Source organism: Rhincodon typus, chromosome 43 (assembly GCF_021869965.1).
Source record: "Rhincodon typus isolate 14 chromosome 43, sRhiTyp1.1, whole genome shotgun sequence".
In the NCBI taxonomy this organism is placed as follows: Eukaryota; Metazoa; Chordata; class Chondrichthyes; order Orectolobiformes; family Rhincodontidae; genus Rhincodon; species Rhincodon typus.
The window spans coordinates 10,608,193-10,622,775 of NC_063374.1; the positions used below are offsets into that span (position 1 = coordinate 10,608,193).

The 14,583-nt window shown below is 43.7% G+C and overlaps 1 protein-coding gene across 3 annotated transcripts in view; it reads right to left on the minus strand.

Annotated features, from left to right (window-relative positions):
• Positions 1-4,664: 4,664 nt before the first annotated feature.
• Positions 4,665-14,583, minus strand: part of eml3 (EMAP like 3) — a 59,158-nt gene continuing 49,239 nt past the window's right edge. For all 3 annotated transcript variants that reach the window (XM_048619718.1, XM_048619716.1, XM_048619717.1), the window contains 6 exons: positions 13,706-13,794; positions 13,182-13,279; positions 12,280-12,367; positions 11,646-11,744; positions 10,458-10,588; positions 4,665-6,158 (listed from right to left, as the gene is read on the minus strand). In XM_048619718.1, the coding sequence (XP_048475675.1) occupies positions 5,955-6,158; positions 10,458-10,588; positions 11,646-11,744; positions 12,280-12,367; positions 13,182-13,279; positions 13,706-13,794 (709 nt within the window). In that variant the 3' untranslated portion in view covers positions 4,665-5,954. The remainder of the gene's footprint in view (positions 6,159-10,457; positions 10,589-11,645; positions 11,745-12,279; positions 12,368-13,181; positions 13,280-13,705; positions 13,795-14,583) is intronic.

Genomic DNA, 14,583 nt, shown 5'->3' on the forward strand with positions numbered 1-14,583 from the left:
ACTGTGCTGAAAAATCAGCACATTTCATCCAAACTGAAAGGTGGTGTACAGATAGAGATTACTGGGGTTCTGTCTCTTCTTCACTCCTATTCTCATTCCCTTCCTGGAATAGCAACTATGTAGAAGATAGCTTGGGGTTGGCCACAGTGTCCTTTATGGATGAATCAGCTGCCTATCTGAATAATAACACGCACATGTGTTGGCTATGACACAATTCCATCGGTTACCTTAAGAGTCATAGGGTAGTACAGTATGGAAACAGGCCCTTCGGCCCAATTGATCCATGCTGACTGTGGTGCCCACTCAGCTAGTTCCAATTGCCCGCATTTGGTCCATATCCCTCTAAACCCTTCCCATCCATGTACCTATCCAAATGTTTTTTAAATGTTGCTGTTGTAACCGCCTTAACCACTTTCTCTGGCACCACCCTCTGCTTGAAAAAGTTGCCCCTCAGGTCCTTCTTAAATCTATCCCCTCTCACCTTAAACCTATGCCCTCTAGTTTTCAATTCCCCATCCCTGGGAAAAAGACTATGTGCATTCATCCTATCTATTCCCCTCATGATTTTATACAGCTCAATAAGGTCACCCCTCATTCGCTTGCGTTCCAAGGAATAAAGTCCTATCCTGGCCAACCGCTCCCTATAACTCAGGCCAACTAGTGCTGACAACATCCTTTTAAATCTTCTTTGCATACTTTCCAATTTAACTATGTCTTTCCAATAAAGGGTGACCAAACTGTACACAACACTCCAAGTGTGGCCTCACCAACAACTTATGTTACAGTTGTATAATGTCCCAACTCCTATACTCAATGCCTTGACCGATGAAGGCCAGCATGCTAAATGCCTTCTTCACCACCCTGTCCACTTGTGATGCTGCTTTCAATGAACTGTGTACTTGTATTCTTAGGTCCTTCTGTTCCACTACACTCCTTAGGACCTTACCAATTACTGTACAAGTCCTACCTTGGTTTGACTTTCTAAAGTGCAATACCTCACATTTATCTGCATTGAATTGCATTTGCTAATCCTTATTGTTGATGTTTTGGAAGATGTTTTTAGAAATTATTGCAGGAAAAATAATTTTGGATTTCAAGATTCTCCTCATCCTGGATAATGCGCCAAGCCATCCTCCCACCATTGGTGAGCTTTCTGAAAACATCAAAGTACTATTTCTATCCCCAAACACAACCACTCTCCTTCCACCCATGGACCAGGGTGCAATAGCAGCTCTTAAAGCTTATTATTTAAGGTGCACATTTAAGAGGTTTATTGCAGCCACTGAGGGGGATAAGGACAGTGTTCTTCAATTTTGGAAGAGCTTTAATACCAAGAATGCAATTGACATTTTCGTGAAAGCTGGGGTGACGTCAGTAAGGATTGCTTGCATGCAGTTTGGCAGAAGCTTCTCCCAGATTTTTTAGAAGATTTTAAAACCTATGATCCATCAGAGGAGTTCCCAACAATCAAAGTACATTGTGTTGATCTTGCAAAGCAATTTGGATTTGAAGAAGTGGAGAGTGAAGATGTTGAAGACCTGCTTGAATCCCACTGTGAAGACTCGTCTACAGCTAATCTACTTGTCGCTGAGGGGGGGGAAGTGGAAGCTGGAGATGAAAAAGTAGTCGTCCAGGATGCAGTACCATGAGAGTTTTCCACTTCTGTCTTCTATCCTGAGGGAAATTGAGAGGTAGCTGCAGCTCTTAAAGGACACCGATTACAATGCAGAATGTAGCAAGGTAGCAGTTCATGGAATAAGATCTTATTTGGCACCTTATGAACAGCTTCTTCTTGAAAAAAGGAAAAGGGCAAAGCAGCAAAAACTGGATGTCTTTTTTAAGCCAACCCCCAAGAAACAGTCAGAAGACAATGCACCACAGCCATACACTTCTGGATTAACTATTTTTCACCCTAACCCTGCAACCACAACTGCATCTGAAGGTGAAGGGATTTTTCTGAAGAAGGGTCTAGGCCCGAAACCTCAGCCTTCCTGCTCCTCTGATGCTGCTTGGCCTGCTGTGTTCATCCAGCTCTACACCTTGTTATCTCTGCATCTGAAGGTGATGTTGATGATGATGACCCTCAGCCCCTGCATTAACAACAGAGCAACCTCAAAACCTTCTCCCCCACCAAGTCATCTTGACATTTTTTCAAGATAATGTGTTAAATTTACTTCTATTTCATTATTAGATATGAATTAAACATTTATTCAAACTGTGCTGTCCTTTGTGTTAGGCTTTTGAGTGATTTTTGAGCAATTATGAGTGATTTTTTTTGGTGGTTTGCCCCAACCCTGCTTTTCCCATAGGCCCTGTTATTTCTACAGCGCGATTTTGTACGAATGCAACTATCGCATTATAACAGAACCCCCTGTACAGCTCTTTGAAGAACTGAGCTAATAACAGATTCTATATACATATTTTTATGCATTCATGTAATACTGCATATATCTGCTATGTGAAGCTCCTCACTCTTGTGTTACTTATGTTTTTGGCTAAGGCTCTTTCATGCCAGGACTTCTGGAAATGTCTCTCCCACTGAATCCTAGTGAGAAAAATCTGGAGCGTAAAATGCAGAGGGAAAACAAACTTTTTCCTACTCGGTGAGTTGTTGTATTCTGGAGGATATGTTGCCTGAAAAGGCAGACAAAGCAGATTCATTAGTAATTTTCAAAAGAGAAATTGGGGACATAAAGATTTGTTGTTCCATCACTGAAAACATTTGGCAACGTAGGTCACAAAGCAACTGTATGTGCCCAGATCACAGTCTAAGTGCACCATCGTGCCCTGGAATGAGGTGGCAGCTGCAGCGGAACCAGGGACTCCTGTTTGCGGTAGGCCAGGAGCTGGCGATTCCTGGTTATCGGCGAGGCAGTGGCGGCAGCTCCTGGTTGTGGCAGGCCTGGAGTGGAAAGTCCTAGTACTCGGTGAGGCAATAGTGACACCTCCTGGTTGTGGTAGGCCTGGAGCCAGGGTCTCCTGGTTGTTGGTGAGGTGGTGGTAGCAACCTTTGGATGTTGTAGGCACACAGCCTGGGACTCCTGGTTATTGGTGAGGCAGTGGCAGCTTCTGGTTGGGGTAGGCCCAGAGCCAGGGACTCCTGGTTATTGGTGAGGCATTGGCAGCAGCTTCTGGTTCTGGTAGGCCCAGATCCTGTGGCAACAATTGAAGCTTTTCACTGTATTTTACTGGTGTCAACAGCTAATAACATTATTTTTTCAGGGTGATTTATTAGCTGTAGTGGTGAGTGTGGTGGGAAGAGCCTAGAACAAGGGGACAGAACCTTGAATTTAGAGTCAGATAGTTCAAGGGTGACATCAGGATTGGAGCTTTTAGAACCCAGAATGGTAGTTATGTATAGAGTTTAAGGAAATGTGGCAGGTTGATGATTCTCAGAGACAAAGGTAAAATACTGCAGATGTTAGAAGTATGAAGTAAACATAGAAAGTGCTGGAGAAACTCAGCAGGTCAGGCAGGATCTGTGAAGAAAGAAACAGAGTTAACATTTAAGATTGTTGACCTTTCATTTGCAGTGGGAAAGTTTAGAGATGTAACTAGGCTTTCGGCAAGTACAGAGTTGTGAAATAACAAGGTGTAGAGCTGGATGAACACAGCAGGCCAGACAGCATCAGGGGAGCAGGAAAACTGACGTTTCAGGTCTGGACCCTTCTTCGGAAATGCATTAAAAGGAAAACTATCACACGGACAAAATCTGCAAGATTGATTTTTTCCCCCATTTTGTTGACTTAACAAATACAGAGTCATTGACATGGTTACTTACTAAATTCCAGACCCAAAATGTCAGCTTTCCTGCTCCTCCGATGCTGTTTGGCCTGCTATGTTCATGCAGCTCTACACCTCGTTATCTCAGACTCCAGCATCAGCAATTCCTACTATCTCTGACAGAGTTGTGAAAGGTGTGTTTGTGGGGCCCAGGGTGATTGGGAGGTGGTGGTAATGGTGTTGTGGGGTGGAGGTGGTGGGTGATACGGATAAGAACACAGGGGAAGGTCTGTGGATTGTGTGGAAAGCAGGAGAAATTAAATGACAAAAGCAATGATGGTGCAGGTCAAAAAGAGATGGTAACAGGATAAGGGAAGAAGAACTTCTGCTATGAATTGATTGGACAGTGGAATGGATTACGGAAGTTGAATGTGTACATTAGAGAGAAGAAGGTAAAGAGATGACTTAATAGAGACATACAAGATGGTCAGAGGATTAGATAGGGTGGACAGTGGGAGCCTTTTTCCTCGGATGGTGATGGCTAGCACGAGGGGACATAGCTTTAAATTGAGGGGTGATAGATATAGGACAGATGTCAGAGGTAGGTTCTTTACTCAGAGAGTAGTAAGGGCATGGAATGCCCTGCCTGCAAAAGTAGTAGACTCGCCAACTTTAAGGGCATTTAAATGGTCATTGGATAAACATATGGATGATAATGGAATAGTTTAGGTTTGATGGGCTTCAGATTGGTTTCACAGGTCGGCACAACATCGAGGGCCAAAGGGCCTGTACTGCGCTGTAATGTTCTATGTTCTATGTACTCTTGTTTCCACCGGGAATGGTTTTGCAGCTAAATAATTAGAAGGTAAGTGAAAATTAAAGAAACCAAATCAGCAATTCTGTTGTGCAGCTAATTTTAAATACTGGCAAACAGTTGAACATGATTGTTAAATTCGGGCTTTATTTCAAAGAAAAAAATACATTTTCTGTACAGTTTAAAACTGTTTACAATCATCTAGTCTGTGAGTAAGGTGCTTTGGTCCTTGTGAAAATATTTGGCTCCAATTATTTAATTTCCATAAAGTTCAAGTCTTCCCAAGAAGACAACATTTATAAAAGACAAATGAAAACTACCACTTTTGAAAACGAAATGCAGGAACATTATCAGGTAGAGTTGCAGTGCCACTGACTGTTGGAATGTAAAGATGAATCTCCCCACAGAGCTGCCAATGACCTGCATGGCAAAGTCAGTGAGTTGGGGAGGATTGGGCTGGTCTCGCCTCGCCCTAACTATAGCACCCAGTGAGTGGCAGAAGACTAGCAGCAACTTTCTTGCTTACTTGTCCACTTGCCCAGTTACTTCACAGACTTTAAAAGGAAAACTATCACAAGGACAAAATCTGCAAAAGATTGATTTTCCCCCCCATTTTGTTGACTTAACAAATACAGAGTCATTGGCATGGTTACTTACTAAAGTTCATCTCTGCCCCTGACAACTGACCGCTGACCTGCACTCATCCATGTAGGAGCAACATTGAATCAACCTTCCTGTCCATCACTGTGACACTGTGATCTTCATGCTCAACCCTGCTTCTTAACGTGACATTAATAAGAGTTGTTCAATAAGAAATGCAAAGACATAGGCTTACCTCCCCAACTCTACAAAAAAAGCCACCTTCCCATTCTCTGCAATATTGTTTATACATCAAACCCACCTTGCACACAATCAAATTCTTTTTCTCATCATTTTATAATTCCACTGCCTTCAGACTGAGCTTCTTCCACTTCTGCACAATAAATCTACAATTCGTACTTACATCAATAAAGACTCAACAATCCCAAGTCTCCCATTTTACTGCAGGGTGTTCTTGTACACTTACCAGCAATTCTACAATTGAACATTCACAGTCCCACTAAACTTCAACCTACCTTATCTATTCAAAAGAAGTCAATTTTTAAAATTCTTTTACATTTAGATCCAGTATCAAGGTTATCCCCACTCCCATCATCGCTCAGTAATAGGGGCAAGATGAGAATGTAAAGAATGGGACAACTGAGAAAAATGTGCACAGTATTTACATAATCTCAGGATGGCCCTCATGAAGAAACACCTCATCTCAACTTGTATCTATAGTGTGAACCTGTCAGTCCGATTACCTTTGACTTTCAGAAAGGGCAGGGGCAGGGGCAGGGGCAAATAACACAGAGAGAGTGTCTGCCCAATAAACATTTCAAGCATTGCCTCCTGAAGGGATTTCCAGCGAGGAAACAGAGGTGGACGAGATGGAAGTGCTGCGTTCGAGGCTGCTGTTCATCACTTGCCATTGCATCACAGTCGTGTCCTTGCCCCCTGTTGAAATCAAGTGGGTGTCATTGTGTGTGAAACGGACATTAGTCACATGACTGCCGTGTCCACCATACACATGGCTGGGTGCCTACAAGCAAAAAAAAATTAAGAGACTTTAAGTCTTCACATGTTTGGGAATTTTCAAGGTAACATTTGAGAGTGTAGGACCGTAACTGATACTCCCTGATTCTCATTAGTTCAGACAGTTGGATGTTATTGCACAGATTTGTTCAAAGGAACAGTAAAGAATATAAAATACTCTGGGGCTCCTTGGGAACATCGATTTTGCCTCATTGGGGTTGTTCAATAGACAAGTAGCACCGATTGCAATCTCCTAGAATGTTTCTTGTTAGGCAAGTACATTTAAAGAGAAATGACTGGTGGTGATTTTACCCTGAGGGTCACCATGCCTCAGGCGAGGGACAAGATTGAAAAAGCGTACATTCATGGTAACCTCAGTCAGTGCAGGAATTGAATCCACTCTGTTGGCATCACTCTGCATTGCAAACCAGCCATCCTGCCAACTAAGCTAACCAGTCATTGCCTGGCACTTGCATAGCGCACACGTTACTTGCCAGTTACCAGCAATCATACGTGAACATCCCCACTTCTGACCTTATGATGGAGGAAAGGCATTGATGAAGTGACTGAAGATGGTTGGGTGTAGGACACTACCCTGAGGAACTTCTGCAGAGATGCCCTGGAGTTGAGATTACTGACCTCCAAATAACCACAACCATCTTCCTTCATGCCAAGCATGAATACAGCCAGCAAAAAATTTTCCCATTGACTCCAGTTTTTCTAGGGTTCCTTGATGCCACACTCAGTCAAATGCTACCTTGATGTGAAGGAGAGTCACTGTCACCTCATCTAAATTTTAGCTCCAATGTCCATGTTTCAGCTAAGGCTAAAAATGAGGTGTGTGCCTCTGACAGAACCCAAACTGAGGATCACTGAGCAGGTTACTCAAATAGCTGTTTGGTAGAACAGAATGTGAGCTTTGCTGAAAAATATACTTAAAGCTTTTTGTCTAGTGCTCATCAGGACAAATTTCAAGAAAACCAATGTAATTGGAAAACAATATGTTGTATAAGTGGTGAGTGCTGATTGGTTGGTAAAGTGGACTCTGGTTGGTAAGGATATTACTTTGAGATGTCGCACTAGTTAATGATGATTGCCAGTTAAGTTCCAATCTTTGTTTAAATTTTAAACAAGGCAGCTTGACTTTCATTGGTCGAGGCATGCCCTTAGAAATAAACCAGAGAATGGCTGTTGAAATGGGTTCAGTGTTATTTATGTTGTATATGTTCTTTATGCAGGGTTGACAAGGCCGTGTTGTTATTTCCAGTGCCTTGGTTGATGCATGGTGGTCAGTTTAGTCCCATTGCTTTTATTGAACATTTGTGGTGTTTAGATACAACTAATTGTCTCGCCAGGCCATTTCAGAGTGCAGTTAAGAGTCAACCACATTGCAATGGGTCTGGAGTCTCATCTGGGCTAGACCATGTAAGAATGACAATTTCCTTCCCTAAAGGACATTAGTGACACAGATGGATTTTTGACCAGATTTTCCATTTTCTGAATTCAATTTTCATCATCTGCCATGTCCCCAGAGGATCAAGTGACATCACTACACCTATGCTTCCCTTTATTTACAGCACCTTTGGACATCATGCTGCATTATCAGGTGCCATATCAATGCAAGTAGTTCTGGATGAGCCACATTTTACTCCCAACAATTTCTCCATGTGACATAAAATTGTGGCATCCAAACTGTGGATTATTGCAACTGTCTATGTGTCCAGGAAGCCAAGACATTAGGTAACCAGGCCAAAGCACTGTAATAACACAGAGTGTCTGCGTGGGGCACTGTTAGGAACAAGAAGGAAGCTCAGCAGTATCCCTCGCAGGCACCAAGCGTAGCTACATTAAAACCAAATCAACTTGTTCTTAGAACTTGAAAATATATTTCACTGTAGCATTGGTCAACACTCCCACTTAACTGTCTCTCAGCCCTGGTCCTGTTCTAATAGATTTCCTCCATTCCCTCTCTCAGGCTTCAAAATCCTTCCAAAAGTGTGGGAGCCCAGAATTGAGGAGTAGTGGTGTAGTATTAATGTCACTGGACTAGTAATCCAGAGACCTAGGTTATATTCTGGGGGACAGAGATTCCAACACTGTTGCTTAGCGCAGTTGGATGAAAGGCTGGTTTGCAATGCAGAGTGATGCCAACAGCATGGTTCAATTCCCATACCAGCTGACATTACCATGAAGAACTTGTCTTCTCAACCTCTCCCCTTACCGGAGGTGTGGCGACCGCCAGGTTAAACCCCCATCAGTTGGTTCGGGACAGTTCATGATGTAACAGTATTTTGAATCACACCTAAAAACATCAATTGACCACACTCTGGGCTCTTAAGGGGTTCATTCTAGGGTGGCATGGTGGCACAGTGGTTAGCACTGCTGCCTTGCAGCGCCAGGGACCTGGGTTCGATTCCGTCCTCCGACGACTGTCTGTGTGGAGTTTGCACGTTCTCCCTGTGTCTGCGTGGATTTCCTCCAGGTGCTCTGGTTTCCTCCCACAGTCCAAAGACGTGCAGGTTAGGTGGATTAGCCATGACTAAATTGTCCCGTAGTGTTCAAGGAATGCCTAGATTAGGGGGGCTAAAGGGGGATGGGTCTGGGTGGTATGCTCTGAGGGTAGGTGTGGACTTGTTGGGCCAAAGGGCCTGTGTCCACACTGTAGGGATTCTGTGATTCAATCCCAGTTGGTAAAATTTGAATTCAAGAAATATCTGGAATATTTGAAAAAGGCTAATGGTTACTATGTAACCAGGGTGAACTGATGTAAGATCCTGCTGTAACTAAAGTCCTATAGGGAATGAAATCTGCTGTGCTTATCCAGTCTGGTCTACATGTGACTCCAGACCCACATCATTGTGGTTATTCTTAAGGGGTAGGCCTAGTCATAGACACTCTAAAGGAATAATGAACAAAATTTTAGACACAATACTCCCACTGAAGTCTAATCCAGTGATTTAGAAAGGCTCAGCATAAATTCTGGCTTTTCCACTCTATGCCTGTATTTAAAAAGCCCAGGCTCCTGTCTGCCTTTGCCCAAGCAGCTCAGAAATGATCACAGTGATCATTATAGTGCATCCAGCCACAGAAGAGAAGTGGTTTGTAATGCCTCAATGCAGCTTTTTATTCTGCTTCTCAAAGGCTCCGTTCTGACCCTGGCACAGTTGCACAGGAACTGGCCACCCATGGTACCTTTAATATCCAGTACCATATGATATATACAGACCCAGACCCTCAGTGCCAGGAGCTTATTCAACATTGGAAGGCATCACAGTCCAGCCCGATTGCAGTGTCATCTGTCCCTGCTGTTGTTACATAATACTAGTACCCAATGGTGGCTGTGGGGGAGGGGGAACAGTGGAGTAGGTGGGTGAATGCGAAGTGGATACCCACTTTCCTTTACAAAGCTGCTTTGGTTAATATGTGGAAGGACAGCGCAGGCATCTCCTCACAGCAACTGGATTAAAATCTGTCTCCACCACATAAGCAAAACAGGAAAGGTATCTTCGGTGGTCATCCAAACATTTCCCTTTCCGGCTCTTTCTCAATTCTGTGTGTGGCAGGCAGTGCTGGGGGCAGCAGCTTGCACTGATAACACTGCCAACTGGCTTCTTCCCACATGGACTGTCTGTGTGCAGGCAGAGAGAAAGAGAGACGGGTGGTGGGGGGATCCTAATACTCAGTAATGTTGTGACATTAGTCCACTAAGCCCTTCTGTGCTTGTCTGTCGCATCCTTGGAATGGTCTGTCTGCTTTCACCTCGACAGGGCAGAGACAGGATAAAAGCATCATGCTGGGTGCCTGTCCTCATCCATTAGCATTCCAGAGAAATCACAAAACAAACCTTTCTCACATAAATAGTTTTGGAAATCTAGAACTGCCGAATTCCAAAAGGCTTTGGTATTTTCATCACTGAGATCGACAGATTTCTGATGGACTGAGGCGGTGTGTGGTGGGGTGGGGGGGGGGGGGGGGGGTCCCCCCAGTCACTTTTTATGATGCTGAACTTGCAAAGGTACACTCACCACAACTGAACAAAACAAAACCGAAAGAACTGTGGATGCTGGAAATCAGAAAAAAAACCAGAAAATTGCTTGAAAAACTCAACAGGTTTGGCAGCATCTGTGGAGAGAAATCAGAGTTAATGTTTTGGGTCCAGTGACCCTTCTTCAGAACCCACATTCTGAATACAAGTCACTGGACCCAAAACATTAATTCTGATTTCTCTCCACAGATGCTACCAGACCCGTTGAGTTTTTCCAGCAATTTATCTTTTTGTGTCTCTCATCAACCGACTCTGACTGACCTTAGGTTTGGCACATGGATACTGAAAGAGATGAACTTTGCAGAAATCATCAGCCACAGCCACGGTGCGCTCATTGTGAGAGCGACACAGTGCATTGATGTCCGTTCCATCAGAACCATCTGGCCAGACCCCTGCGGCAAGACAAAAAGTAAAAAAGAAATAGCTCCCAGTGCTTTTCAAACTGCTTGAAAGTTAGCAGTATGGACCAAGGCTGTTGGAATTCATAAAATCTTTGCGCCTGTGCCAGCTCTTTAAAAGATCTCTCCAATGATTCCCACTCTTTTCTTCACCCCACTCCTTTTCCCATAGTTATAGGAGCATGTGCAGGCTATGTGACTCATGAAGTCTCCTTCACCACTGGTTGTGGTCTCACTTTCCAGTCTCTCCACATTACTTAAAGTCTCTCATCCCTAGTTTGCCCAGTAAATATCCTCTGTCCCTTTTCTTAGGCAGGTTTATATTTGCCAGTGCAAGGGGACAGTGCATCTGCACTAGTTATGTTTATTGCTAGGGGAAATGAATATAAAAGAAGGGAAGCTTAGAGCAGCTGTCAAAAGTGTTGGTGAGACCACATCTGGAGTACTGTGCATAGTTTTGGTTTCCTTATTTGAAAAAGGACATAACTGCACCAGAAACAGTTCAGCAAATGTTCACTTGATTCATTCCTCTGATGAAGGGCTACTTTTCAGATGAAAGTTTAAGTGGGATGGGCGTTAGAGTTTAGAAGAACAAGAGATGATCTTATTGAAACAGTAAAATCCTGAAGACACTGGATGGATAGACAGGAAACTGGGGTTGAGACCACAATCAGATCAGCCACAATCTTATTGAATTGGGAGCAGGCTGGAGAGGCCTAATGGCCTATTTCCACTTCAAGGTCCCATGTCCTAAGTAGTTGACTGTAACAGTTTATTGTGAATTCACCTTCATTGCAGAGCATTGGCTTCAGAAGCCCATCTTGATGGCGGTTTGGTTTGGGAGCCCCCATGACTAGGGCAGTCTAAAGTCAGAGTTGGTTAATTTTGTGTTAGATTCACCCCAGCACTGAGTTATGTCCCTTCTTAAAGAGGGAGGTGCTCCAATAGCCCTCACACTTTCTTCAGCTGTCCACTGACTATAGAATTCTCAAATATTCCTTCGAACACTCTCCCCATAGCTCACACCATTGCCCAAAGCCATAATCCTTACCAAAAACATGGAATCCCAGGACACAGGTATATGAGACCCACTCCAGATCCTTGCACTCGTAACGATTCCTGAGTAATTTACATCCTGCCCCGATGTCCCCTGTAAAACAGGATGCCAACACTAAGAATAAATTACTCAGTTATTGCCTGTTCAAATAGACATTGTTTCCCTTTTTCTTTCCATTCAAGTCTGTTTGGAATCTGCTGATATCACAGAGACTGAGGACAATTGAAGTCCCTTCATCAATTGTAACTTACAAACTCAACAGACTGGATAATAATCAAGGAGTCTTCACTACTTACCACACAGACAGTCCACTGACTCACTAAGACACAGGCTTCATCTACAAGAGATCCTCCCTAATCTAGTAAGTGTTTACATCTCCCTTGTTTATACTGACTTCTCAGAGATATGACAATCACCTCCACATTTCATATCTGTAACATATACAACCAGACCAAAAGCAGAGCGCCTCATCAAATCTTCCTCCACACTCCAACTAGAGCTACTGAGGCCCAGCCTGGCACCGTTACTGCTGCCACCAAACCCTGCCCTCTTTTATAACATGGGTCTGAGGGCATGGCAGTGCTGCTTTTAGGAGAAGCCTAGGTAATCTGGAAGCTTCTGTACTTACAGTAGAGGATCTCGTAGTCTCCAGAATTGGACATGATGAAGTGGCTGTCTTGAGACCAGTCCAGGTGAGTGATGAAGCTAGAATGACCCTAAATATAAGCAAGAGAGGAATGGGGTTACGATGAGTCACTGTCACAACCAACACCAACCATCGCACATTCATTTAATGCAGAACTTAACACTTCAACATAGTCTGTGTGGGTCATGCATCACGAATGTTAGTTCAGGAGCCAGGCCCACATCAGGACTTAAAACCTTAAGATGGCCCTCAAAACCTACCTATTTTGCTAAGTTTTTGATTATCTATCCTAAAACCTCTTTGCGTGATTTATTGCAGCTTTGTCAATGAAACTTTGACAACAAAGAGGCTCGGGACATTCCCCTACATGAAATGCACTGTATGTACATTCTGTGTGAAGACACGTTATTGTGAATTACTTTTTTTGAGTAGGAGGTCATCTTCTCCTGCCTGTCATGAACCTGGTTGTCTTCACTTGCCCACCTAGCCTTACACGAGGAAGGAAGACCTCTAGGGCAAGATGCCAGACCCTCAGTGTGCCCATAGAATGGTATCCTGAGCAGTTATTACTGCCTCTGGAGGGCAGTGAGAGGGACATGGTGAGGAATGCACATAGTGGAGATGGAGTGGTGAATTGAAGAAGCAGATCAGATCCCAATCCAAGAAGTGGCAATATGGGGGAGGGAAACATCGGATAAAAGATTGGGGCAATGTTCCTGGGCTTGACATAGGAAGACATTAGAAATGGCTTGGTAGCTCTGTGTGGACCCATTGTCTCTCAAACAGAGGACAGGAAAGAGCTAAAAAATAGAACGATTAGGGAAAGGAGGGTTCAGAACAGTTCAAATTTAATATAAATTGATATTAGCCACCATGAGTCTTACCATGCACCTGCCAAACCGGCTATACTTCCGACCATTCTCACTGACAGTGTAGAGGTAAATGTAGTTGTCATGTGATCCTATTGCCAAGAAATTACCATCTGTTGGAATATAAAATATTAATACACATGCAACAACTGGTTTTTGGAAGAGCTTGTTGATGGTGGTGATCTAGGTTCCTGCTCGTCACAACTGCATCCAGCTTAGTGTAAAGCTTGGCTGCAATATCCACACTACCACCTGCCCTGGCAAAGCACACAGGCTGCAGAGGCTCATCTGGAATGCTTGGTAGACTGACTAGAGATGATCCTGAGGGACACTGATTAACCATGCTAAATCCTCCTGATCTCCCCATCAGTGAGCCTATTGCTGTCTGTTACCAAAAATCAACCCACCAAGACTGTTAGAAGCTCTCAGGGTCATGGGGAGGGCAGGGTTGCTGCTAGGCATGTGTCTTACCACTCAGCAAGCTTGTGATAGCTGAGAATGCCAGTTGGTATCAGTGACAGTTCACAACATGTGATTACCTGGGGAATAGCGTACCACCGAGAGCTGCTCATTCCCGTCGACAGTACTGGAAACCAAAGCCTGTGTTTCACAATCCAGAACCACCCACCTGTGGGGGAGAAGAAAAAAAAACATTTGCAGGGGCTGAAGTGAGAAAGGGGAGGAGACAGAGCAAAAGTGTGTGTCACAATTTCTTGTTTCGGTGTAATGAGATTTAATGAGGTTCATCCCACAATGAATACATTGATTGAGCATTGAAACTATTCAGACCTAGTAACAGGGACACAGGGAATTGTACTGAGAATACATCTCAAAGTTTTCCCGTGATTGGACAGTTCATGTCTATGAAAGCCATCACTCCCCCACTCAGAATTACACAAGTGTTAAGGCGCAGAAGGCTGCCATTCGGCCCATTGTGTCTGCACTGGCTGTCCATCAAATGAACATTATCACTTACAAAAACAGAAGTTGCTGGAAAAGCTCAGCAGGTTTGGCAGAAGGGTCACTGCACCCAAAACGTTAACTCTGATTTTTTTCTTCACAGATGCTGCCAGACCTGCTGAGCTTTCCCAGCAACTTCTGTTTTTGTACCTGATTAACAGCATCCGCAGTGCTTTCAGTTTTTATTGATCATGACTTAGTGCCATTCTTCTACCTTTCCCCTATTCTTTGCACTTTGTTTCTATTTAAGTAAGTGTCCAATGCCCCTCTTGAATGCTTCAATTGTACTTATCCTCACCACAGTTGTAAGCAGTGCATTCAGACTGGAACCACTTGTTTATTTCCCTCAGAGCACATTTGCTTCTTTTGCAAATCATTTAAAATCTGTTCTGTCTGGTTCCTGTTCCTTTTACCAGCAGGAACAGTTTTTCCCCACCTACTCTATTCAGGCCCTTCA